The following is a 27814-nucleotide window of genomic DNA, read 5'->3' as shown; positions in this document are numbered from 1 at the left end:
TTGAATTTAATGTTTTAAAATTTCTACCAAAGCATATAGTCCAAGAAAATCAAATGATGTAGATAGGCTTATGATGAAAATCAACAGTCTTCTTGATTTTTTCCATTCCCTTCCCTAGAAGCAAACACTTTTAACTGTTAATACTCAGGTGACATTCAGCCAGAACCTATGTCTACTATCACACTAGTAGTTTACAGCTGTCTTTTTTGATTAATTGATGCTTGTGTCATATTGGGGGCAAAAAGTTTTGAATCTCTCCTGATTATGAATATGACTTTGATATGGTTGTGCTCAATTTGTCTCACTCAGCTTTAGACATTGTCTACTCTAATACTTCAGTGATGGATAAAAGTTTAGCTTACCTTCAACCATTTTCCATGTACCTTTCTTTTTTTTTAAGTTTTGATATATAACTGACATACCATACAATTCACCCCCTAAAAGTATATGATTTAATGGCTTCAGCATATTTACAGAATTGTGCAACTATCTCTCCAGATAGTTTTAGAACATTTTCATCATCCCTAAGGTAAGGAAACCTTATCCCTTAGCCCTGACCCTGAAACCTACCCCTCAGCCCTAGGCAACCACTTACATAGTTTCTGTCCATAGATTTGCCCTTTCTTGACATTTACGTAAAGGGGATCATAAAATATGTGGTCCTTTGTGACTCGCCTCTTTCACTTAGCATAATGTTTTCAAGGTTCATCCACATTGTAGCATGTATCAATACTTCATTTCTGTTTATGAGTGAATAATTTCCATTGTATGGATACACTACATTTTGATCATCCATCCATCAGTTAATGAACATTTGAGTTGTTTCCATTTTGCCTGTTGTAATGCTGCTGTGAACATTTGTATTTGTGTACGGTTTTTTTGCATGTACATGTTTTCATATTTTTTCAGTTTATACATAGGAGCAGAATTCACTGGATCACATGATAACTATATGTTTAACTGAGGAAGTGCCAGATGGTTTTCCAAAGCAGCTGCATTATTTTACACTCCCACCAGTGCTGTATGAGGGTCCCAATTTGTCTACATCCATGCCAACACTTGTTTTATTAGTAGTAGTAGTATTGCTATCTTAGTGGATGTGAAGTGGTACCTCACTGTGGTTTTGATTTGCATTTCCCTACTGACTATTGTTCCCTATTGACTATTACAATATTCTCTATTGTTTAGCATCTTTTCATGTGTTTGTTGACTTATATTTTCTTTGGAGAAATGTCTCTTCAGATCTTTTGCCTATGTTAATTAAGTTGTCTTTTTCTCACTAAGCTGTAAGATATATATATATTTCTAAGTTTTGCCATTGGCATAAATGTGAGGGTTTATTTCTTGGACTCTGAATTCCTTTCCATTGATTTATCTGTCTTTATACTGATACTGCAATGTCTTGATTACTGTTGCTTTAACAGTGAGTTTAAAATCAGGAAGTGTTAGTCCTCCAACTTGGTTCGTCTTTTTCAAGACTGTTTTGGCTATTATAGGTCCCTTGAATTTTCATATGAATTTTAGGATCACTTGTCTTCCTGCAAAGAAGCCAGCTTGGATTTTAATAGGTATTGCATTAAATCTGTGGATCTGTTTAAGGAGCATTGCCATCTTCACAATATTAAGTCTTCCAGTTTATAAACATGTATGTCTTTCCATTTATTTAGGTCTTTAATTTCTTTTTACAATATTTTATAGTTTGCAGTGTGCAAGTCTTGCACTTCTTTGGTTAAATTTACTGCTAAGTACTGTATTCTTTTTTATACTATTTTAAGTAGAACTGTTTTCCTAATTTCATTTTCAGTTTGTTCATTGCTATTTATGGGATTAATTTTTGTACATTGGTCTTGTATACTTCAAACTTGCTGAATTAATTTATTATTATTTTTTAAAATTTTAGTGGATTCCTTAGGATTTCTATGGATTACATCATCTGAAAATGAGACCATTTTACTTCTTTTTCAGTATGAATTCTTTTTATTTTCCTGCCTACTTGGTCTGGCTAGATACTGTAGCACAGTATTCAAGTGGTACACTTGGACATCCTTGACCCCTCTAACTTTTTTCTCCCTTCTTCAGTTCTATATACTTTTTTTTTTTTTAAACTTTTTTTTTTTTTCAACGTTTATTTATTTTTGGGACAGAGAGAGACAGAGCATGAACGGGGGAGGGGCAGAGAGAGAGGCAGACACAGAATCGGAAACAGGCTCCAGGCTCTGAGCCATCAGCCCAGAGCCTGACGCGGGGCTCGAACTCACGGACCGCGAGATCGTGACCTGGCTGAAGTCGGACGCTTAACCGACTGCGCCACCCAGGCGCCCCAGTTCTATATACTTTTATTCTTGCATAGTAAACATTAATAACATTATTGTAACTGTAATTGAGTCATCCATTTTTTGTATATCTCCTTTTAAAAAATGGAAATAGTAAACAGTTTAAAGAAGTATGACCTGTAAATATTGGTTATTGCCTAGTGTGCTATGATTTAATTTCCTTCTCTATAATTTGGAAGCCAAAACTCTAATGGCACTGAAAGTATATTCAACTATATTTTCTGCCAAATATTCATATTCATGCCACATTTTAGTTTGCTTCATGTTTATACCATGGCATTTTTGTACAAATTTTTTCCCTTGGGGTTTCTCATTGTTTTTTTTTCATTTTTTGTCATTAGAAGAAGAAACCAAACCTATGCCATCCTGACTGTAGTCTGTATATTGTTCAGCTTCTGACTTATTATCTCAGTATTTATTGTGTCTATTCTTGAAACCTACTGAGTTTCTTTTTATAGGGACCATATTTTTCCAATGCTACAGTTTCTTCCTTTAGTTTCTAGTTGTTGTTTGTTTTTTGCTCTTAAATTCTATGCTTCTCTCCTATCCTCAAGTTCTTCCAGCCCTTAAACCATACTGTATGGAGTTTTACTGTATGGAGTACAGTATGGAGTTTACTGTATGGAGTCCCCCTTTCTAGACACCTGTATCCTGGAGCCCTCCATCACCTTTACCACTCTGTAAGTTGGAATCATTATTTTGAGATTCTGTTCCTTCTTTTACTTGGTTTACTTCCTTGTTTTCCTAGAATACATCTTGAAGTAACTTAAGAAATAATGTGTGGGAGGTAAACTGAGTCCTTGCAATGACTTAAAATCAAAGATTTTATTTAAATATAAAAATTAATCATTGCTTGATGAACTGTAAAACTCTAGTTTGAAATTAATTCCTTCCCAAGGAAATAATGGCATAACTCTTTTCTAGCATTCATATAGCTGTTGAGAAGTCTGATGGGAGTGTTATTTTTATTCTTCTGTAGGACCCACACCCCAGTTTAGGTGTAGAGGCTTTTATGTTTTTTGTCTTTATTCTTTATGTCTGAAATAGCACAGTAATGTGTCTGACTGAAGGTTCTTTTTTTCAGTCACTTTTTGAGTAATCAGTAGGCGTTTTTATTTCAAAGACACATCTCCATTCAGCTCTAGAAAATTTTCTTACATAATTTCACTCATAATTTCCTCCCCTTTGTTTTCTGTGTTTTCTCTTTCTGGAAATCCTATTAATCAGTTGTTAGACCCCACATATTGATTTTATAAACATTTATCTTTTTTTTCCTCCTGTGGTTTTATTTTATTTTATTTTTCCTGTATTTTCTGTATGATATTTTCTATATGCTAAGACAGATTTTCTCACCTTTACTTTCCTGTCTTTTTATTTCAGCAGTTATGCTTTTAATTACTAGGGTCACCTTTTTTTTTCATATCATTCTGCTCTTGTTTCATGGATATAACAATACATTGGCTTTCTCTTGAGGTTACTATTTGAGTAATCAGAATGTTGAAGCTGGTAATTATTTGATATTACTTTTTCTGTTCCTTAAATTGTGAATAATCAGAATATTGAAACTGGTAATTATTTGATATTATTTATTTTTTTCTGTTCCTTAAATTATTGGAGTATATTTTAGTTAGATTGTTTTTAATTTGTTTTCTTTGTGCCTAAATATTAGAATAGGAGGCTTTTAGGGGCACCTGAGTGGCTCAGTTGGTTAAGCACCTGACTTCAGCTCAGGTCATCATCTCACGGCTCATGAGTCTGAGCCCTGCTTCAGGCTCTGTGCTGACAGCTCCGAGCCTGGAGCCTGCTTCAGATTCTGTGTCTCCCTCTCTCACTGCCCCTTCCCTGCTCATGCTCTCTCTCTCCTTCAAAAACAAATAAACATTAAAAAAAAAAAAAAAAAAAAAAGGAGACCTTTACTCTCAGGCAGGAGTCATTCAACTTTTTTTTTGGTGCAGGGCCAGAAAGTAAATCTTTTAAGCATTTTGGGCCAAGAGACAAATAAAGGATATTATGTAGGTACTTACATAATTTCTATATTGCCACAAATTTTCTGTTGATGAAAATATATTAGCAAGTTAATACATTTTTTTGTAACATAGGTCTACTAATGAGAAGAATTGAATTCTTATAGGATGGGCATTTTGCTTATTGGGATTCAGGATTAGTGTCCCACATTGATTGCAAATGTTTATATGTTGTTCCTGCTCTGCATTGAGATTTTACTATATGTCATATTTGACAGTTTCTTTTGTATGCATGGGATGAATAATAGCTTCCCAAAGATGCCCAGGTCCTGAGAAGCTGTGAGTATGTGCTTTTTATGGCAAAGGGGCCTTTACAGACATGATTTAGTAAAGGAGCTTGAGGTGAGGACATTATACTGGATTATTCAGAGGAGCCCAATATAGTCACAGAGGTCCTTATAAGAGGGAGGCAGGAGGCCAGAGAAGAGAAAAGATGCTGTGCTGCTGGCTTTGAAGATGGAGGAAGGGACCATAAGTCAAAGAATGCAGGTGATCTCTAGAGGCTGGAAAAGTCAGGGAAACAGATTCTGCCTTAGAGTCCCTGAGGGAGCTCTGAGCTGCAGACCCATTTTAGACTTCGGACCTTCAGAGCTATAACATGATAAATTTGTGTTATATTAAGCTATTATGTTTGTGGTAATTTGTTACAGCAGCCATAGGAAAGCTAAGTGCGGCCAAGTACTGCATAAGTCCATTCATGTGTGATTTTAAGGACTCTGCATCTGGGGCACTTCTAATTAATTTTTGGTATGTAGGTAGTAAATGGAGGACTGTTGGCTGATGAGACAAAGTAGAAGAAGCTGTTGTGAGAAAAGGAGAGCGCCAAGAGGCTCCTGGCTCAGAGTGGCAATTATTCTGGAGGGTCTTATAAAGATAATAAAGGAGGACGAAGGTAGAGTTAAATTGAGGGGTCGGTAAACAGGAAATAACCGCCATCCTGACCACTGCATACAAAACCACATATGGCATTATCACTGGGCAGAAAACTAAACACACACAATCTGTCTCTCCATCTCCTTCTCTCTTTTTTTCACACACACCACCGCAAAGGGTTTTCCTCTAAAAAAACAAAAAAGAGTGTAGGAAGAACAGAGGTAGCTTGTATAGGTGTTCATGCTTTACAGCAGTGGCTGGCAGACTGCAGCCAGCTGGCCCAATGCATCCTGCCCCCTGTTTTGTTTTTTTTTTTTTTTTTTTTTTAAGCTAAGAATGGTTTATACATTTCTGGAAAATTGGAAGGGGAAAATCAAAAGATTAATATTTTGTGACATGTGCAAATGATATGGAATTCATGTGTCAGTGCCCATAAACAGAGTTGTCCTGGAACATAGCCACACTTGTTTGTTTGCTTACTGTCTGTGGCTGCTTAGCATTACAACAGTTGAGTGGTCTAGCAGAGCCTGGGTACAGTGCACTTGGGGCTTTTCCCCGTTGCTTGGCACACTTCAGGTGACGTGCATGCACTTTGAACTCAACAGCATTGTAAGTGCCACATGTATCAATGCACCATGTTATTATTATTTTGTGTGTGTGTGTGTTTTATTTATTTTGAGAGGGAGAGAGAAAGAAAACCATCAGGGGAGGGGCAAAGAGAAAGAGAGAGAGAATCCTAAGCAGACCGGGGAGACAGAGGGAGGGAGGGAGGGACAGAAGGAGAGAGAGAGACAGAGACAGACAGAGAGAGAGAGAGATAGAGAGAGAATCCCAAGCAGACCCCATGCTGTCAGCACAAGCCTGATGCAGGGCTTGACCCCACTAACCGTGGGATCATGACCTAAGCCAAGATCAAGAGTCGGATGCTTAAATAAAATGACTGAGCCACACAGGTGCCCCATCGATGTGTTGTGTTATTTTAATATTTAGGGAAAAAAAAGAAAGTTACCAATGCAAACCTATCATGTCGAAACAAGAAAAGTGGGCTTCAAATGTTGTGTCCTTGAGGCAAAGTAGAGAATGGGATTATCTTGTCACTCAACTAGATGACAGCACATCTAGAGTTGTGCTAAAGGAATAAAATATACATCAACTTGGCATGATTAAGCACTCATCACAGTATTCCTATCTTATAGGAAAAAATGATCAGAAAAACAAGACAATTTAAAGCAAAATATCACAGCAGAATTTATTTACAAATTTTAAAAAGCAAATGAGGCTGCAGTCAAAGTAGGTCTTTAAGTAGCTCATCTGTTATCAAAGCAAGGAAAACTATTTCCCAATGGCAAGTTAATGAAATCACATTTGATTGCTGCAGAAGAAATGCATCCTGAAAAAATTGTGTTGCACTATTAGCCTTTAGATGAGAACAGTTCTCCAGGACTTTGACAGAAACATCCATATCCATTAAAGAACAAGGCAAATTGATTCCCAGTTATTGATACTGACCAGTTATTGCTATTTATTAAAGCACCATTGCCAATTTGAAACTGAATTAACATCAGGTCATCACTTAGGTGTTAATGTTGTGTGTATAGAGTTTTGTTTTGGAATTTTTTTTTGCCTAAATAAATGTTATAAATTTATTTTTTATGTTAAAATTTTTTTTAATGTTTATTTTTGAGAGAGACAGACAGAGCATGAGTGGGGGAGGGGCAGAGAGAGAGGGAAACACAGAATCTGAAGCAGGCTCTAGGCTCCGAGCTGTCAGCACAGAGCACGACGCGGGGCTCTAACTCACGGACCGTGAGATCATGACCTGAGCTGAAGTCAGATGCTTAACCGACTGAGCCACCCAGGCGCCCCAATAAATGTTATAAATTAAAGGAAAAATGAATAGTCTGCATGGAACAACTATAGGCAAGGATGCTTTCAAAGAACTTGGTAATTCAATAAGACCTGAAATGGAATCTGCTATTTTGTATAACAATTGACAATGGTAAAAATATGTGCAGAGGAGACAAAGCTTAGCTGGACAGATGTTCAAAGCTTGTGAAAATGCAAGCTGTTTCAAGCTTGTGATTATTAATTGTATTACTGGTTGAAAGGTACTTTGTGGAAAATATTTGAATCTGTCATGTGCTAATGAAACCAGTAATATCAACTATGAACTTCTTTTGCTTTCGTAGACTTAACCATTATCATTTTTTTTTATTTTTATAAGACATAGACGCTAAATGTCCAAACTACTGTCTTAGTAGTAGTTAGATAGGTTAACAGCGGTGAAGTTGTGCTGCGGGCCAAAATTTTTCCGAACAAGAACCACTGTCAACCACTGTTACTGAACATTGAATGGCTTTGGACATTAGCTTTTGCCAACTTGATAATTCATTATTGATATAATAATATAATAATTCAATATCAAATTGCTATTATTTATTATCTAGTATGTTATGCTGTAGTAATTTAGAAACAGTTTAAATTCTAATGATTGGATTAGCTTCTGATCACTTGGTGCTCACTGCTGTTTCTTAGTGAATTCAGTCTAAAATTACAAGGCAAAACTTGAGCACTTTGATGAGAAACTTATACTGTAGTAAAGTTATTTAGAAAGTTAATGTTTGCATCACAGGTAATGTCAGGGTATATTATATACCTCCTTACTATAAAAAATTAAGACATTATGAAATGAATAAGCCATAGGGATGAAACGTACAACATAGGGAATATAGTTAGTGGTATTGTAATAGTTTGTATGGCGACAGATGGTAGCTTGTGGTGAGCATAGCACAGCGTATAGAATTGTGGGTTCACTATGTTGTACACCTGAAACTAATGTGACATTGTGTATCAACTATACTTCAATTAAAAAAAAAAAAGTTAAAATAAAATGTTAGATGTACATTCCTACACAAATTTGCTGCAGGTATATTTTCTGAGCTCATACTTTAGTTCTAGTAGTTCCCTTCCCTATTCCACCTCTTATTGTGGATTTATACTTCTTTTTTTTTTTTAATGTTTATTTTGAGAGGGGGAGAGGGGCAGAGAGAATCCCAAGTGGGCTCCATGCTATCAGCACAGAGCCCACATGGAGCTCGATCCCACAAACTGTGAGATCATGACCTGAGCCAAAATTGAGTCAGACACGTAACTGACTGAGCCACCTGGGCGCCCCTATACTTCTTTATAAAAAAAGTTATTTTACTTTTACAATATTGGGTCTGTGGAGAGGAGGAGATAAACATGCTTGCTATCTTGAATTAGTAATAAAAGAATCATAAATCCGTGTGGACTTTTCTCATTTTATGTTAAGAGCTCCTTTTATTTTGCTACCGAGCTTAAAACACTTCTCCCTGAAACCGTCTCACTCATTCATTCACTGACTGGCCTCAGTGATAGGAGCCACGTTCACCTCAAGGAGCACAGAATCTGGTCATGGAGAGAGAAAATGAATAGTTACACTGCAGTGTATAACTACAGTAATGGAGCTGGGCTCGGTGCCATGGGGAAGGTAGAGGAGAGGATAGCTGTGTTCATATGAGAAGTACAGGAAGACTTCACAAAACAGACAGCATTTGAACTGGATCTTAGAATTTAAAGCCCAGAGTTCACTAGGTGGAAAAAAAGGCATGTTAGGCAGCAGGAACAGCATGCTGGGGCAGGGAAGGGTGAGCGATCAGAGGATGTGGTTGCATGTGACTATACGTGGTGGGGGGAGTGGCGGGAAATGAAGTGGAGAAGGTAAATTATGGCCAGATTATGAAGGGCCTATGCAGTGTGTCCTGAAAATCTGGTTTGCGATGCAAATCTCTGTCACAGTGGAGTTAGCTCATAAATTCAAGCGGTAGCATATTTTGTCAGGCAATTCACTGTTCCTCACAAGTCAGCCTATCAGACATGAACGTGTCCATCTACTTTTTACATTTCCTCTTTACTCAGTGTGTTTGCAACATAGAAGCCACATTACAGCACTAGTGCAAACTGAATTAAGACTGAAAATGTACTTCAGTTTGAGACTTTAGAAATTTTCATGGGAGGAGAAGACTTTTAAGAGGTATTGAAATGATATAAAAGGGCAAACCATGCTTGTTTTTTGTCGCCATGACTTTTGACTGTTTTTCAAATTGCCTCTTCAATTTGTGACTTTCTGAAACTTAATTTTTTTTTTAGTGGACAGAAGATTGCAGAAAATCAACCTATCCTCCTTCTGGACCAACGTGAGTAAATATCAAATGGTCAAAATGGACTTTGACCTTTAGGGAGATTTTTCTCTATGTAATTAATGATCTCATAAAAATGACAATAATGAACAAAAAATTAAGTGATGTCTTCTGAGGCCTTTATTTTTTCTGAGACAATTATTTTTTTCAAGTTTGTGTATTACATATTTGCCTTTGACCCTGGACAAATATGGAAATACCCCATGATTAAAATGCCCATTTCTAGCCTATCAAAATCAGAGGAAAAAAAATTTCCATTCTCCAGTAAATTCTGTCTACCACTAAGCATTTTCTCATCCCAACAAGTGCAGAGCTGAGGATGACTTTTTTGGTGCCTCAGTATGAACCACTGGATTATATTGGAAAAAGCATAGAGTCTTATATGTGAGACCTTCAAGAAATAAACCCTGGTATGATAATCAAAGCTGTCAAAGACAGCAGAGGATTCAAAAACATAAGGGAAGGAAGGGCCAGTGTCATATTTTAGTGCATTTAATGTTTATATTTTTAATCGAGGTGTATGGCCTTTTCAAATCTTTTGTGGCTAAATGAGCCTGTGAGAAAGACCCAGGAATAGCCCACCCACCCACAGGGTACAGAATGTGGAAAAAAAGGGAAAGGTGTAGGGAAGGATAATCTTTTTGCCCTGTTTTCCTATTTTCTTTCTTTTTTTTTTTTTAAATGTTTATTTATTTTTGACAGATAGAGCATGAGTTGAGGAGGGGCAGAGAAGGAGAGGGAGACACAGAATCCGAGGCTCCAGGCTCCTAGCTGTCAGCACAGAGCCCGACGCGGGGCTTGACTCACAGACCATGAGATCATGACCTGAGCCAAAGTCAGACGTTTAACTGACTAAGCCACCCAGGCGCCCCCTGTTTTCCTACTTTCTGAAAGTGGCCTGCTGGGTGTGGGGGAAGGAAGAAAACAACTTGAACGTGTTAGAAATAAATCTGCCGTGGGCACCTGGGTGGCTCAGTCGGTTAAGCATCTGACTTTGGCTCAGGTCATGATCTCACACTTTGTGGGTTTGAGTCCCACGAAGGGCTCTGTGCTGGTAGCTCAGAGCCTGGAGCCTGCTTCAAATTCCTTGTCTCCCTCTCTCTCTGCCCCTCCCCTGCTCATGCTCTGTCTCTCTCTCTCCTTCAAAAATAAATAAACATTAAAAAAAAATTGAAAGAAATAAATCTGCCAGTTATTTTACCAGCAAAAAGGAGTTTATTTGGGAACAACAGAGAATTGCAATCCTTTACAAGCAAGCTACAGCAAAACCATAGGCAAGTCTACAGAGCAAAAGAGGGGAACACTCTTTTATAGAGGAGAGCAGGGAGTGGCAGGTGGGGTTGGGGGGAGTTGGAAAGGCTGTTCAAACAAAAAAAGGCCATTGGAGTAAATGGAGTTTGAAGTATAGTGGCTTCTCATTGGCTGATATGGCAGTCCCTCATTGGCTGGGCTGTTGCCAGGGGAGGAAGAAAGGTTTTCTTCCTCCTATGAGGTTAGTAAGTAGCACCTAAAATACTATCAACTTGCCAGGCTCCTTTCTTCCTGCTGGGTCTATAGTTGAGGAGAAGTGAGAGGGCAGGAGAGTTCCCCCAACTGCCTCCCGATTCCATTCTAAATGACGTTTCCTTTTAGATCAGGTGCCCTAAGTATCAAACCTAAATTTGAGCAAACTGCTCCCCACCCCCATCCCCACCCCACTTTGGAGACTTTATATCCCTTTAAGGCCACAAATTTTAACAGGTGGATGCTGTCTCCTGTGAAGAGGTTTGAGAAGGGAGTATAGAGAAGGAAATCATCTACATATTTTAACAAAGTAGAGCCTTCAGAAAACTTCCTATCATCCACATCATCTTTTAAGGTTTGTGAAAAGTAAGAGGGACTCTGCAGAACCCTGGGGTATTTCTGTCCAGGTGTGCTGCTGTTCTTCCCAAGTGAGGGCAAAAAGATACTGGCTATTCCTACCAGCTAGAATGCAAAAATGCATGGCAGCATTAAATTGTGAAAAATTTGCTTTCACTAGGAATGGATATCAGTAGCATAGAAGGATTGAGAACAACAAGATGCCGAGAGAAAACAATGGTATTTGTTGCTCTTAGGTCCTGGACAAACCTCCATCCTTGGGTATTGGATTTTCTTACACATAAAATAGGAGTATTACAGGGAACTAGTGAAGCCGTGAGCCTTATAATCTATTAAGGGCTTGGTGCTTTGAGGGGCTTCTTCGTTTACAGGCTACTGATTAATTCTGCAGAGAGGTTTTGAGGGATCTCTTTGAATCTTCATGGGGAGGTGCACTTGGGGTTCTCCCCATATCAGTTAAGGATTTTGCCCATTACGGGGATGGTAGGTAATCCAGTAGGAACAAATAATCAGGGTCCCTAGATGCAGCTATAGTCAGGTATGGAGCAAATGAAAGATGTGGAAGTGTCATTGCATCCCCCTGGTTGGCTATTTTGATTACTGTTGTCCAATTCTAGAATTATTTCCCCTTTGGGGAGAGGGAGATTCTGGCATGATAGTTCTGCGAGAAATCCAGGCCCAGTAAGTGAATAGAGGTAGAGGAACTAAGGAGAAAAGGGGCCTATTTCTCAAAGGGCCTAGACAAAAGGGAGTAGCGTCAGAGATGGGAACCTGTTGAGATTTATCAGAGACCCCCACCCCCCACTTGAACTGTTTTGGCGCTCTTGAGGCTGAGGCTGCTTTACAGCAGTGGCACTCAGCACCAAGAGTGTGGCTCTGGCGTCACTACAGACAGAGATTTGTTCCCAGTCTGGAAAGTGGTTTCTCCAGGCCAGTTAGGAGGGAGGATCGGGACAAACCCCTGTAGTCCCTTGGGGCCACATAATGGGGAATTAGGAGGACATTGGAAAGACTCCCTAGGCACCTAACAGCGCTTGGAGAGCCTAAGTTTCTAACAGTCTTTTTTCTTTTTTTTTTTTTTAATTTTTTTTTTTAACGTTTATTTTTGAGACAGAGAGAGACAGAGCATGAACAGGGGAGGGGCAGAGAGAGAGGGAGACACAGAATCTGAAGCAGGCTCCAGGCTCTGAGCGGTCAGCACAGACCCCGATGCGGGGCTCGAACTCACGGACCGCGAGATCATGACCTGAGCCGAAGTCGGACGCTTAACCGACCAAGCCACCCAGGCGCCCCTCTAACAGTCTTTTTTCTAATGCTCTGACTCATTGCAATAACAGCAGAAACTAGGAGGTTTTTGGTTTTGTTTAGGAGCCTTCATTTGCCAAAGTTGAAAATTGAGAATTTTAGCAGTCTTTTTTTCAGGTGACCCACCTAGGATGCCAGTGACCTGGTTTGCCAAGTCCAATCTGGAATGAACATAGTTTTCCATTTCATCTTGGTCCTTTCAGCTAAAGAAGAAACATCCCACTTCAGGTCATTAATGAACATAGAGTTCAATGCTACCTGGGTGGATTCAGCATCTAGAGGAAAACCAGAATTTTTAAAAAAACAATTTGGAGTCGGTATGCCTGGGTGGCTCAGTCCACTGAGTGTCCGACTTCTGCTCAGGTCATGATCTCACGATACGTGAGTTCAGGCCCCAGGTCAGGCTCTGTGCTGACAGTGTGGAGCCTGGAGCCTGTTTCGGATTCTGGGTCTCCCCCTCTCTGCCCCTCCTCTTCTCGTACTGTGTCTCTCCCTCTCTCAAAAATAAATAAACGTTTAAAAAATAATAATAAAAAAATAAAAACAATTTGGAGTCTGTTATAGTAGCCATGAGGAGATTCATCAGGCTTTTGTGTGCAGGCCTGAACTTTTGTTCCCATCAACAGGCTTAGGAAAAGCTACTGTCACTGCTCAGTGCGGATTTCTTGCAAGTGTTCTAGCATCTTGCCAAAAGTTAGGAGTCTGTTTCTCTAAATATCCTTCAGGATGTTCCCAGTGGGCTAGTTTCATCCAGTGTGGCCCTCACAAATAAGCATGTGGACTAATGGATATGAATCTGAGAAACTAGATTGCTAAGTTTGAATAAGTAGGTTAAATTCAATAGCAAGCTTATGGGGATCGTCAGTCACTTTAGAAAAGTCTTTAAGTGTGGCTTACATAGTTCCCTTGGTGCTGGGAACATGAGAAACTTGGAGTTTCTGTAGATCCTCAGAAGAGTCCATTTTAAAGAGGCAGGATTTAGTAGGTTCAGGAGAGGAAGCAGGGAACATTTCAGGGGAAAAAGGAGGTTTGGCAGTGAGAATAAAGGAAAGTGGCACCTGATGGGGGGCCTGACACCAGGTGGCTGCCTTGAGTCTGGAAACAAAGAAGGTAGGGGAGCAGAAAAAGAGGTCTCCGAAACCATTTTGACTTTGTTCACTTGTTGCATCAGTTAATTTACTGATTATTACTAAGAGACGAATTCAGGATCCTGGTAAGGATTCAGAAGTCTCAGGGTACCACCTAAAATAGGCATCAGCCTGCTTAAGATTCTCTCTCTCCCTCTCTGCCCCTCTCCTATGCACGTGTGCTCTCTCATACTCTCTCATTCTCAAATAAATGGATAAAATAGGTATCCTATTTAGGTTTGTTTGTTTGTTTGTGTTTTTAGGAACTGTGCTCTCTAGCTTACTTTTGAGTAAAACAAGTTTGGGGAGATCAAAATTTCTCCTTGTTGGCCATTGAAATTCTAAATTCCTTTTGGTTAACTCAGTCCATTTAGTCATAAATGTGCACGTGGATGGATCCACTTTAAAACATAAAGCAGCTGGAGTCCAAGTAGGGGCCAGGTACCCTCAAAGCATTTTGATGACTGGATTCCCATTTTTTAGATGTTTTTCTGTAAAGAGAAAAGTTCCTGAACACCACAGTTTGAACAGAACAGCCTGGTTCCAAAAGAATCAGACCGAAAGCCAGTATGTTTCCAGTAGGAACAGTCCAGTTCCAAACTGGAGTCAGACCAAAGGCTAGTGCATTTCCAGCAGGCATAGTCCAATCCCAAAATGAGTCGGGAGGAATGTCAACACAGACTGGTACAATTTAAACAGGGACAATTGGTTCTAAACAGGAGTTGGACTAAAGGTCATTACGGTTGTAACAGAAACAGTCCAATTCTGTAAAGGAGTCAACGAGTACTCTCATTAAAAAAAAAAAAAAAAAAAAAGCAAGTCTTTAAGACAGATTCCCAAATAAAGCCTGAAGAGCTCAGATACAGAGAGAGAGGAACTTGAATCCTGGAGAAATCTTACCCTCAAACCCCAGGATTGGCAAGAAAGTAGGGAGTCCAATGGACTCTGTGGGTATGAGCACCTGTTTGTTTCCTCACCAGCTTTGGCATTGTTGGGGGTTTTCTCTGGATTCCACTTCTGATCACCAGTTAATGTGACCCTTAAAAATAAATTTGCCTATTGTTTTACCAGCGAATATGGGTTTATTCAGCGAAAGCAGAGAATTATAGTGAGGGACAAGCAAGCTGTGGCAAAACCGTAGGCAAGTCTGCAGAACAAAGGACAGGAACACACTTTTATAGAGGAAAAGGGGAAGTAGGGAAAGCTCTTATAAATAAAAAGTCTCCTGGAACAAACTGGAAGTTGGAAGAATAGTGGCTTCTCATTGGCTGGGCTTTTGCCAGGGGAGCCTTTCCTCCCCTGCTGGGACTGCTCCTTTCTTACTCCTAGGGCAGCAGTTGAGTAGGGGCAGTGGCGCATCGTGAGAGCTCCCCTGTCCACTGATTCCATTCTAAATGATATTTCCCTTTATTCACTTTCAGAAACCAGTAATTTATTCATTTTCAGAAACCAGTTTCAATTTTTGTAGCACTCCAGTTATATATGTTGTACTGCACTTGCCTAAATTATGTATTCTAAATAGCCCGTATCCCAGATACAGACTGTAATAAACAAGATTCTTTTGATTTACTCACCTTTATGTCAAAAGAGGCAAATATGTGGCAGGAAGTAATTTAGAAGTAAGCAGTCTCTGGGGTGCCTGGGTGGCAGAATTGGTTAAGCATCTGACTCTTGGTTTCAGCTCAGGTCATGATCTCACGGTTCGTGGGTTCAAGCCTCACATCAGCCTCTGTGCTGACAGTGCAGAGCCTGCTTGGGATTCTCTCCATGCCCCACCCCCCACCCCACCCCCCGCCCATCTCATGCTGTCTCTTTCTCTCTCAAAATAAATGAATAAACTTAAAAAAAAAAAAAAAGAAAGTAATCAGTTTCCATGTTATTCTAAAGCCGTGAACATTCCAGCCCTCTGTCATGTGGCTTGCTCTCTGGAGGTCTTCCTTTGTGTCAATACTGGGACCATCTTGGCGTTCAGTGCCTTACTGAGTGCATGCATCTCGTGGCTGGTCTCACGGCCACAGTTCATTTTAACACGTAATGATTACCTTCCATGTTTAACACTTTTTTCCTACTCCCTTTCATGTGTACCTTACAGGTGTCTATGAATTGGTTACCCTACAAACCTTCTCTGCTTGGGCTTTTAATTGGTTCTAGGTTGTTGAGTGTATGTATGTGTATACACGTGTACACATACATGTGTACAAAGCTCACATGTACAAATAAACATTTTTCTCATATTTATGTATCTATACAATGTAAATATTTTTGCTCTGGTATTCCTCCTGGATTTCCTCCTGCCTCACTAGCCTGTTCTCCACATCAAATTCTTCCATTCTGCTCTGATCCTTTTCTCTGCACTATAAATGTGTCTTGGCATGTGAGAGGGGAGCGTGGTATTCATATACCTTTGAATGACAACACAATCCTCCTGTACTTTTTTTTTGACCAAGTACATCGATTCCAGAGCTCTGCATGGGCATTTGTGAGGGAAGAGAGAAACACCTGTGTATCCAGCCTGACCCGTCAAATAAGTACTAGAGATCAAGGGACTGACAGCTGGAGCACCTCCAGAATCCATCCAGATCCCATTAGCATTTATTTTCTCCTCCTTCTAATTTGTGCATGCATATACTGTGTCACTTGGACTAGTTTCCAAGCCACCTGGGGAGCCAGGTGGGTTCAGGCACTTCTTAATAGTGACTGTGATGATCTGGGCACAGCAGTTACCAAGTCTCAAAAGTAATTTAATGATGTTTATTGTTTGTAGTTAAGTAGGAAAATATTCTCTAGTAATTACTATTGATCGAATACCGGTACTGCTGAGTGTTTTTTGTGTATTTCATGTAATCGTCACTGCCTTCATAAGGCAGATACTATTTATTTCTCTAGGAATTTGAGGTAGAGATGTTAAATGCTGAGAAAACACTTTAAAAACATTTTAGAAAACACTTAATGTGAATTAAAATGTGGGATCATGGCTAAATTCTAGTTTTTAAAATAATTTTGTTCAGTTTAACAGAAGAATTTTCAAAGAATTCTGATTAGTGGAGGTATTATTATAGAGAGGTTTCTGGGGTCTCCCCATGCCCTGTTAATCTAATCATCTGCTGTAATGAGTTTATTTCCTCTACATTTCTTCTTTGCAGTCCTTGAGCCTACCCAACGCTCTGAACTGGAAAAGAATCAGGAGATTAGGGTGGATATAGGTTTGGTGGCTCACACCAGGGCAATAAGGGAGCAAATGCTGGCTATTTTTAGGCATAGTTCTAAGCTGATAAATCACCAAATGGCACACCCTTAGGGGCTATTTCAGTTTAGTAACAAGAGGTGGAAGATAATGTTTCAGCAGCTACAGAAAACAGTTGTAGAGTTCATCCACCAGAAATGTGGCCCAGCTCCATCGATAAGGGAGTGGATGTTGCAATGTCCTCCTTGTAGAAATTGCTATATGTCAGTTGAAGAGTAGAAAATCAGGGAATACGTATGATGGAATAGTGCTTGGGTTTGGACTGACTACAGAAGCATGAGAAGAGAGGGAACATGGCAGGAAGAGTCACATGGCTGAGTGACTGGTGAAGGTTCTTGAAGCCAGTCATGGGAAGCTAATACATGTTGCCACTTCTGGGGGCTTAAAAGATGCCCTTACTGAAGCCAGTGCTAAAGACATGATTTGACAGTAGTGTTAGACTGTCTAAGACAGAACTCTGAGACTGGGATACCAGTCGGAGAAGTGCCCAGAGCCTAGACTAAACCTTTGCAGAGGTTTGGGAGGGGAAAAAAAGCAGATATTTTCTTTCTTTTTTTTTTCTTTTAAATGTTTGTTTATTCATGAGAGACAGAGACAGAGCATGAGCAGGGAAGAGACACAGAGAAAGGGAGACACAGAATCCGAAGCAGACTCTAGGTTCCTAGCTGTCAGCACGGGGCCTGACGTGGGCTCAAACTCGTCAACTGCGAGATCATGACCTGAGCTGAAGTCAGACGCTTAACCCGCTGAGCCACCCAGGTGCCCCAAAGGCAGATATCTTCTAGCACTGATGCATAGATTACATGAGGCTCTTGAGGCGACATTGATTCTTCACATGTCACCAACTCACCTTAACCTTTCAGAAGGTAGAACTCTAGTTTGAGATTTCTGAAATCACATGTGATTGTGTATGCAACATAGGGCAGAAACACTAGGTTGGAAAATGAGCTTCTCTGCAGACTTTGGTTTGAGTGCTGTCGTCTGTATTGTTAAGAATGTGCCTCTAACATATCCATCTAGATGTAACTATCCAACTCCCATCAAGAAACTGCTTTTGACGTTTCACGGTGATGCACCTCTCCTTTCAGCTATAGGGGTCCAGTTCCGTGGTATACCATAAATCTCGACCTACCGCCCTATAAAAGATGGCATGAATTGATGGCTGACAAGGCACCAGCGGTATGCTGACTGTTAAATCTTCTGTTTGTGACTTTACTCAATATAATTGCATTTTTAAAAGAACAGTTCATGAAAGTACATACCAGGTATTTTAAAGATACGGTTTTGATACTTTCCTCCCATTAACAGTAACAGAAGAAAAGATGTCGTTTTTCTGTAGCTTCCTGCTCTTTTTACTAGCCTTTGCCTTTTGTTTCTGTATCGTCTACCTTCATATTAATCATATGGCCTGTTAAAGATGTATTCTCTGTATATATTAGATTAAAATATTTTCAAATAGCACTCTGCTTATGTATGAATAAGTCAAAAGGTCTGTATCTGTTTTCATTTTACCATTATTAATCTTAAATGTCAACACTTTTTATGTCTATTAATTAAATTATTTATTTTTCAGCTAAAGGTTATAATGAACTCCCTGAAGAATATGATAAATGCTTTTGTGCCAAGCGGAAAAATTATACAAATAGTGGATCAAAAGTTGGTAAGAAATATTATTTCCCACAATAAATTTTAAACATACACACATCCCCACATACATGCAGAGTTCAGACAAGGCTTTTGTATTTAAAGACGTAATTTGACAACCTCTTCTAAGGAGGTTGGATGAGTTTGCATTGATTCTAGACCACCTGTCAACTTTAGAGGTACTTAAAATTCTGTGTTCTGGTAGTATTAGAGTAATAGGACACAAAATAGCATGGCAAATTGTGGCAGTTGACTGCCCCTTCATCTGTTTGTTTGTTTGTTTTTTTGAAGTATGGACTATTTTATACGACAATGGGCAAATGATGTTATTTCATCTGGGAGCATGTCATTTCTGTCCCCTCACACAGTGTGTTGACTCTTGAACTCTACAGATTTGAATTGGGAAGGTCCATTTATACCTGGATTTTTTTCAGTAAAGTACTGTAAATGTGTTTTCTCTTAACAATTTTTTTTAACTTTTTTTTGTTAACATAGCTTTTTTATTGTAAGAATACAGTATAAAATACATATACAGAATACGTGTGAGTCAGTTGTTGATATTATCAACAAGGTTTTTGGTCAACAGTAAACTGTTAGTAGTTTTAGGGAAGTCAAACATTACACAGAGATTTTCAGCTGTATAGGGGGTGAGCCCCTAACCCCCACGTTGTTCAACATTGTTCAATAGTCAATTATACATTTGCAAGTTCACTATTGGAAACTGGGTTTTTTTTTTTGTTTTTTGTTGTTTTTTTTTTAAGTACATTGCCTGCAATCCCAGGACACATTTCTCTACCTGTGTATGACCGGATGACATATTCAGCCCAGCTGCATACTTGATGAGGTCCCTCAGTGGCTGTGAAACTCACTTGGGTTGTGTGTTTCTTGTAGCTGTGTATTCACCAAGTCGATTCATTTCCCTCCTGGTCACGCAGGACGACTCCATTTCTTCAGCTCCTTTTTAATTTAGGTGGAACCAATGGAAAATCTAGGTCCTGGCCCTTAGAGCCTCTGAGGGATCCTCATCGCCCTGTTTCAGTCACGGCTCTGGACCCTCAAAGTTCCGCAGGGTACAAAGGACTGGGGAGGACACCATAGGCCTAGGGCAGATGTTTTACCTCAGCACTTAGGACATTTGGGATTGGATAGTATTTTCCTGTAGAGGCTGTCTGCTCATTGTGGGATGTTTACCAGCATCCCTGGCCTCTACCCACTGGGTGCATCCCTTCATTTGTGAGAACCACAGGTGTCTCTGGACATCACCAGATGTCCCCTGGGGGTGAAACCACTCCTGGTTGAGCATCACTGTGTCCTAGAGGCTAGATGATCTAGGCATATAATCCCTGTGACCCTTGCACCTGCCAGCCACCACCCCTGTTACCCCTCATGCTTGTGCTCTCAGAGCTTTTAATTGAGGTATCCCATGGGGCGCCTGGGTGGCTCAGTTGGTTGAGTGTCCGACTCAGTTAGTTTTTGGCTCAGGTCATGATCCCAGGGTCATGGGATCAAGCCCTGTGTTGGGTTCCAAGCTGAGTATGGGGTCTGCTTGAAATTTTCTCTCTCTCTCTGTCTCTCTCTCTCTCTTTCTCTTTCTCTCCACCCCCACCCTTCTCCCCCTCTCTCCCTCTGCCCCTCTCCCCAGCTCGCACTCTCTCTCACACACACACAAAAAAAACAATGGTATCCTTCATGTTCATACTAACCAGACCTCCCCAAAATACAAAGGTTGGCAGGAGCAGCAGATAAGAGGCCCCTGCTGTCCTCCCCCGCCCCCGCCACTCTCTGTGCCAGCAGTGAGGGCAGCTGGCCCAGGCTTTGCATTCAGACCATATTGTGGTTTTTTCCCCCTTCAAACGTTGGGTTTTAAGGTTGGATCAGTCAACCTAATAATCGTATCCTTCGACATGTTTCTTACATTGTGAAACATGAGAGTTCTCATCGGGAACAATGTAGTAGTAATAGATATTGTATATGGTGGTCGTGAGGATTAAATCACGCTGTGAATTTGAAGCACAGTGCCTGGATATAATAAGTGGTTAATAAATGTTCAACAAGTCCTCTTTGTATTCGCAGGAACATCCCATTTGTGTAATGCTTTCAATTCCTAAAGGAAAAACATATGCTTAGTTAGGTAACATGACACATGAAGACCAAGTTGGTGACAAATAGGACTTGTAAAAGGTTTACACATTATTTTATTAGCAGCAGGCTGTGAGCTTAAATTGTTATCTCCCTGATAGTGAATAGTTGCATGTGAGAATAAAATTATATGTCCACAGGGAATTTGCCCCTGTGTCCCTTTTTTTGCGCCCAGATCGTGGTCATGCACCGCGGCCCAAGAAGCCAGTAACAGAGACAGAAGGCTTGGTGAATGACTCAAAGACAGATTTGTTTTTAGGAGTGTGGGAAGGAAGTAGTAATGAGTGTGTAGTGCCAAGGTGAGAGGGCGGGTTTGGGCAGAGATAAGGGGTAGTTGTGATGTTCCTGTGTCGTGGGCCCTGTTAGCTTATCTGAGTGCAGTTATCTTTGCTCTCTGGAGAAGAGGTGAAGTGTGAGGCAGGAAAAACAACCCTAGGTCTTTGCATCATACTGAGAACAGCTAAGTTTAAGGGAATAAAGGCAAGAGGTCAAGATGAGGGCCCAGTATTGAGTCTTATGTAGAGTTTTTTAGAAATATGGGATGTAAAAGTGCCTTAAAAATAACTAATTATTTACTATGGAGGGGCATCCAGAACAAACTATATGTAAAACAAACAAACAAACAAACAAAACCACAAATCTCAAAACAGCCCTTTAGGTCGAATGATTGGTAATTTATTTGTTTTCCAGCCTGGTCTACTTGGCAACTTTCCTGGTCCTTATGAGGAGGAAATGAAGGGGATTGCAGCTGTTACTGACATACCTTTAGGTAAAGTTCCCTTTGCAGCTTTTAAAAGATTTAATAAAACACTTTAAAATGTTTCTGTTGAGGTATTTTTCTGTTGAGATACACTGCATAGATCTTAAGTATACAACTCAGAGTTTTTAATATGCATACATGCATGTAATCACAACTCAGATCAAGATACAGAAAACTCCAGATGCGCCTGGGTAGCTTAGGTGTCTGACTTCCACTCAGGTCATGATCTCACGGCTCATGAGGTCGAGCCCTGCATCGGGCTCTGTGCTTACAGCTCAGATCCTGGAGCCTGCTTCGGATTCTGTGTCTCCTTCTCTCTCTGCCCCTCCCCTGCTCGTGCTCTGTCTCTCAAAAATTAATAAACACTAAAAAAAAAAAGGATACAGAAAATCTGAGCAATGCAGAATGTTCCATCATGCCGTCTCACAGACAGTACCGCATCCCCAGGTCACTGCTTATTCTGACTTCAGCATACAGTAGTTTTGCCCCTTTTTTAAAAATGTTTATTTTTGGGGCGCCTGGGTGGCGCAGTCGGTTAAGCGTCCGACTTCAGCCAGGTCACGATCTCGCGGTCCGTGAGTTCGAGCCCCGCGTCAGGCTCTGGGCTGATGGCTCAGAGCCTGGAGCCTGTTTCCAGTTCTGTGTCTCCCTCTCTCTCTGCCCCTCCCCCATTCATGCTCTGTCTCTCTCTGTCCCAAAAATAAATAAACGTTGAAAAAAAAAAAATTTAAAAAAAAAATAAAAATGTTTATTTTTATTTTTGAGAGAGAGAGAGATAGAGCACGAGCAGGGGAAGGACAATGAGAGAGGGAGACACAGAATCCAAAGCAGGCTCCAGGCACCGAGCTGTCAGCACAGAGCCTGACGCAGGGCCAAACCCATGAACCATGAGATCATGACTTGAGCTGAAGTCAGACGCTTAACCCACTGAGCCACGCAGGTGCCCCAGTTCTGCCTCTTCTTGAACCTCCTAATTACAGTGTGATCTCTTGTGTCAGGTTTCTTGTACTTATCATTATAGGTAGTATGCTGCTGTATAAGTAGTATGTTTGGGTGGTTTCTAGACTTGGGATATTAAGCATAAAGCAGTTAGGAACATTCTTGTATCTGTCTTTTGATGGACTTACGCCACTCACTTGTGTTGGATATATATTTGTTTATGGGGTAGCTGTATTTTAGCCTTGTAGATTCTGCTAACCAGTTTTCAAAGTAATTGTATCCACAGACAATCAGCATAGTACAAGAGTTTGTTTTCTCTACTTGATACTTCTCTACCTGCTAGCATCAATATTTTTCATTTGAGCCATTTTGTTGAGTGTGTAGAATCCCATTATTGTGTAATTTGCTTTTTCCTGATGACTGTGAGATCGTACAGCTATTGGTCTTTCCTTTCATTGGTGAGTGTTTTGTTTTTGCTTCTTTAAAAAAATGGTTTAAAAAGGTAGTCTACCTGTCTCTCCTTCCTTCTCAAGGTGAAATGTTTGTTGCAGTCTGGCCCATTTTTAACTGGCTTCAAAGAATTGTTTTAAGTTTTTATTTTAATTCCAGTTAGTGTTTTATTAGTTTCAGGTGTACAATTTAGCGATTCAGTAATTCTATACATTGCTCAGTGCACATCAGCTATTTGACCCCCTCCCCCACCTCCCCTCTGGTAACCATCGGTTTGTTCTCTGTAGTTAAGAGTCGGGTTTTTGATTTGTCCCTCTCTCTCTGTTTTTTCCCCTTTGATTGTTTTGTTTCTTAAATTCCACATGTGAGTGAAATCATATGGTATTTGTCTTTCTCTGACTTATTTCACTTAGCATTATACTCTCTAGCTCCATCCATGTCATTGCAAATGGCAAGATTTCACACACACACACACACCACATCTTCTTTACCCATTCATCTCTTGATGGATACTTGGGCTGCTTCCATATTTTGGCTGTTGTAAATAATGCTGCTATAAGCATAGGGGTGCATGTATCCCTTTGATGTAGTGTTTTTATATTCTTTGGATAAGTACCCAGTAGTGTGATTGCTAGATTGTAGGGTACTTCTATTTTTAACTCTTGGAGGAACCTCCATATTGTTTTCCATAGTGGCTGCACAAGTTTGCATTCCCAACAGTGCAGGAGGGTTCTTTTTTTTCCACACCCTTGCCAACCCTGTTGTTTCTCGTGTTGTTTATTAAAATAAACCATTCTGACAGATGTGAGGTGATCTCACATTGTAGTTTTGATTTGCATTTCCCTGATGATGAGTGATGATGAGCATCTTTTCATGTGTCTCCTGGCCATCTGGATGTCTTCTTTAGAGAAATGTCTTTTTGTGTCTTCTGCCCATTTTTTAAATTGTATTATTTGGGTTTTTTGGGGGGTGTTTGGTTGTGTAAGTTCTTTACATATTTTGGATATTAGCTGTTTATTAGATACGTCATTTGCAAATATCTTCTCCCATTCCGTAGGTTGCCTTCTTAATTTTGATGTAGTTCCAATAGTTTATTTTTGCTTTTGCTTACCTTGCCTCAGGGGACCTATCTAGGGAAAAGTTGGGATGGCCGATGTCAAAAATTACTGCCTGTGTTCTTTTCTAGGGTTTTTATGGTTTCCTTTCTTACAGTTAGGTCTTTCACCCATTTTGAATTTATTTTTGTGTATGGTGTAAGAAAGTGGTCCAGTTTCATTCTTTTGTGTGTTGCTGTCCAGTTTTCCCAGCACCTTTTGTTGAAGACTGTCTTGTTCATTGGATATTCTTTCTTGCTTTATTGAAGATTAATTGACCATATAATTGTGGATTTATTTGTAGGCTTTCTATTCTGTTCTGTCTGTGTGTCTATTTCGGGGCCAGTACTATACTGTCTTGATCACTAGAACTTTGTAACATAACTTGAAGTCCAGAATTGTGATGTACCAGCTGTGCTTTTCTTTTTCATAATTGCTTCTGCTGTTCAGCATCTTTTGCGGCTCCATACAAATTTTAAGATTGTCTGTTCTAGTTCTGTGAAAACTTCTGATGTCGTTTTGATGGAGATTGCATTGAATGTGTAGATTGCTTTGGGTAGTATAAATGGTTTTAAGGAATTCTTTACATATTCTGTCTATAAGTCTGTTGTCAAATGCATTCTGAGTATCTTCTCCCAGTCTGTGGCTTGCATTTTTACTCTTTTACTGGTGTCTTTTAATAAGCAGAAGTTCTTAACTTTAATGAAGTCAAATTTAATTTGCTGAAAAAGACTTTTCCTGCAACGCTAGTTTTATTTTTGAGGTACCAAAGTGTTAGAGTTGTTGTTTTAAGTAGACAGTAGTACCTTGGTGTTACAAGAGAGATGATTGAGAATTACTGCAAATCAATAGTATTTATCAACAAAAGTGGCTAGGATTTTTATTGCTTTTTGCTTCTTTAAAAAAATGATGTAAAAAGATGGTCAGCATACTAGAAATATGTTCTCGCAGCCCATGTGAGAAACAAGTATTTAATTCCTTTATTATGTAAAGAATTCTATCAAATAAATACCACATATAAATATCTGGAGAGAAAAATGGATTATAAAGATTAACAGATGATTTGTAATAAGAGAAAATGAGGGCAGAATCTTACCAAAATGGAAATAAACATTAGGTTAGGATGGGGAAAAAATGTTAAGCTTTACATGTTAACATAAAATGCGACAGAGATAAAATGTGCCGTATATCTTTAAATATTTAATTAAAATAATTGTTTTTGTTTGAGTATAGTTGATACACAATGTTACATTAGTTTCAGGGTTACAGCTAGTGATTCAGTACATCGCTCTATGCTCAGCACAAGTGTAGTCCCTCCGTTCAGCATACAGTGCTGTTACAGTACCACTGGCTATATTCTCCATGCTGTGCCTTTTATTCCCAGAATGTATACCTTTTAATTAAATGCTAAGTGTTAGTATTATACAGTTTTAGAAAATTATTCAAAAATTAAAATGTTTTAAAATGGATTTTCTTGCTAGCTCGGCACTAATTTTATTATTTTATTAATAGTTCCTCACCTTAGAAATATTTGTCACTTCTTAAAATATGAGCAAGGTGTTTTTGGGTGGCTCAGTCAGTTAAGTGTCCAACTTTGGACATGATCATGATCAGGTCATGATCTCACCGCGCATGGGTTCAAGCCCCAGTCGGGCTCTGTGCTGATAGTTCAGAGCCTGGACCCTTTTTCAGATTCTGTCTCCTTCTCTCTCTGCCCCTTCCCTTTTCATGCCCTTTCCGTCTGTCTGTCTGTCTGTGTCTCTCTCTCTCAAAAATGAATAGATATTAATAAATATTATATTTATATTTAAATATTAAAAATATTTAATATTATTAATTATAATATATTATAATATATTGTATAATATATAATTTTATAATATAATATAGAAATGATATTATAATATATATTAATATTAATATTATATAAATATTATATTATAAATATAATAAATAAATATGTGAGCAAAATAACATGTTCAGTATATAACCAAGAGCCAGATGTGTTAAGTCACCATACATTAGTGCCCTCAAACAAAAGTAAAACGCAGCACATTGATGAAAAATCTGGACATCGTATTGCAATACAATTCCAACGTGCCCACATAGCTGACCCTTTGGGGGCTTGTTTTATCTTGTGTCTGTAGAGTACAGGCTGGTGAGATCCCACCACCTGACCAGCTCTTCAGGCATGCTCCAGCTGTCTGCAGGCATGTACAAAGCAAAAATTCGCACGGTGATGATTGTCAACCCTTTTCTTAAAAAAAGAATTTTCTAACAATGTCATGGTTCTGTATATTGACCAAGAAATGTCCTATCTTTTCTCATAGGTGAGATTATTTCATTCAATGTCTTCTATGAAATTTTTACCATTTGTACTTCAGTAATAACAGAAGACAAACAAGGTAAATGTGTGCTGGGGGAGGGCGGGCAGTGCAAAGTACAAAGTAAAAGAAAATGTAAATGGAATTAGAACTTGTAATATCCATGCTTACTTTTCAAATTCAGTGTATGTTGCATGTAGTTTTATAGATCTTAGCAAATTTTTAACGGTGAATTTAAAACTACCCTTATTTTGAGACCACTGTAATGCCTCTTAAAGTTTAATTCAGGTATGCAAAAAACTTAGAGGGAAGAAGTGTTTTGGGACCGTAAACATTCTTACCCTTCCTCCTAGTCTCCTTACACTCTTCGTCATGATTTGGTGTAAGTACTCACAGGGGTACTTCATTATCTTTATATATATGATCATCCGGCCTTCGCTCGAAGCCCGGGACAAACCTCGTCACATCATTTCACAGCCCAGGGACCTCACTTTCCCATGTTTTTTTCTGGCCGGTACTCAGGATGCAAGGCACAGGATGATGTACCCTGACTCACTTTATTTTTGACCTCTACCTTGGGTAGAAAGTCTGCCGGTACTTGACCCTCGAGGTGTTCAGCTGTAGGTGACAATTCCTGACGGGAAGGATGGTGGCAGGTCACATGAGGTGAGGCTAGGACAGCTGTGTCCAGGTAGCTGACACAGTGGACCGAAGAACGACTCCTCATCCTCTTCAGATACCCTAATTTTACCTGGAACCCTGTGCGTTCAGATGATTGTGAGGGGATCTGGTCAGCGTGGCAGGCACAGCCATTTGATCTTGTTAAGGCTTATGATCCTAGGATGCTGCTTAATTCTGACTGTTGGACGGAATAGTCGTATCAGTAAACTAGAACTATGTGTCCAGCTTTTAGGTAGAACCAGTGATGCTGTCATAACTGCCATGACATGTGTCTTCTTTCTTTATATTAGGTCATCTACTACATGGGAGAAACTTGGATTTTGGAATATTTCTTGGGTAAGTAAAGGACACAGTAGAACGCTTCTTCCCAAGAGTAGGTTGTATTCCATTGATGAAAAGTAAATCCCAAATCATGCCCAAAATAGGCCCAGAAGTGAAGATCCTGTTTCTTAGTTTTGAGACAAGACGGGCACACTGTTTGGGTCTGTAATGGAGTCGCACCTAGTGAACACACATCTGAACACACATGTGGAGGATTGGAGGCCCCAGATGCACATCTGGTTTACTGCTCGGAAGGGAAGAACAGTATTGTATTTTATGTCTTCCTAACTTTCCTGAAAAAACTAGAACAGGGCTCTGTAATTAGAGACCTCCATTTGAATCTGGGGTTTGCTATTTAATAGGCTGTGTTATGTTGGGTTATTTAACTTCTCTGAGCCTCAGTTTTCTCCTGTGGAAAATGGGGGATACAAGCACTCCTGTTGCAAAGTTGCAAAGTTGTGAGCACTCCTGTTGCA

The 27814-nt window shown here is 39.6% G+C and overlaps 1 protein-coding gene across 1 annotated transcript in view; it reads left to right on the top strand.

Moving 5' to 3' along the window:
* ASAH1 (N-acylsphingosine amidohydrolase 1) overlaps positions 1-27814 on the top strand; it is a 50560-nt gene that overhangs the window by 15043 nt on the left and 7703 nt on the right. Inside the window, exons 2-7 of the mRNA XM_047090570.1 lie at positions 9401-9447; positions 18075-18165; positions 18560-18646; positions 21460-21538; positions 26343-26417; positions 27308-27353. Coding sequence (XP_046946526.1) covers positions 9401-9447; positions 18075-18165; positions 18560-18646; positions 21460-21538; positions 26343-26417; positions 27308-27353 — 425 coding nt within the window. The remainder of the gene's footprint in view (positions 1-9400; positions 9448-18074; positions 18166-18559; positions 18647-21459; positions 21539-26342; positions 26418-27307; positions 27354-27814) is intronic.

The sequence above is a fragment of the Lynx rufus genome, unplaced genomic scaffold, assembly GCF_022079265.1.
Source record: "Lynx rufus isolate CCGP_SWC_20201006 ecotype Redwood Valley unplaced genomic scaffold, mLynRuf1.p SCAF_3, whole genome shotgun sequence".
NCBI lineage: Eukaryota > Metazoa > Chordata > Mammalia > Carnivora > Felidae > Lynx > Lynx rufus.
The sequence above is the reverse complement of the archived record's forward strand: the minus strand, read 5'-3'. Positions and strand labels throughout refer to the sequence as shown.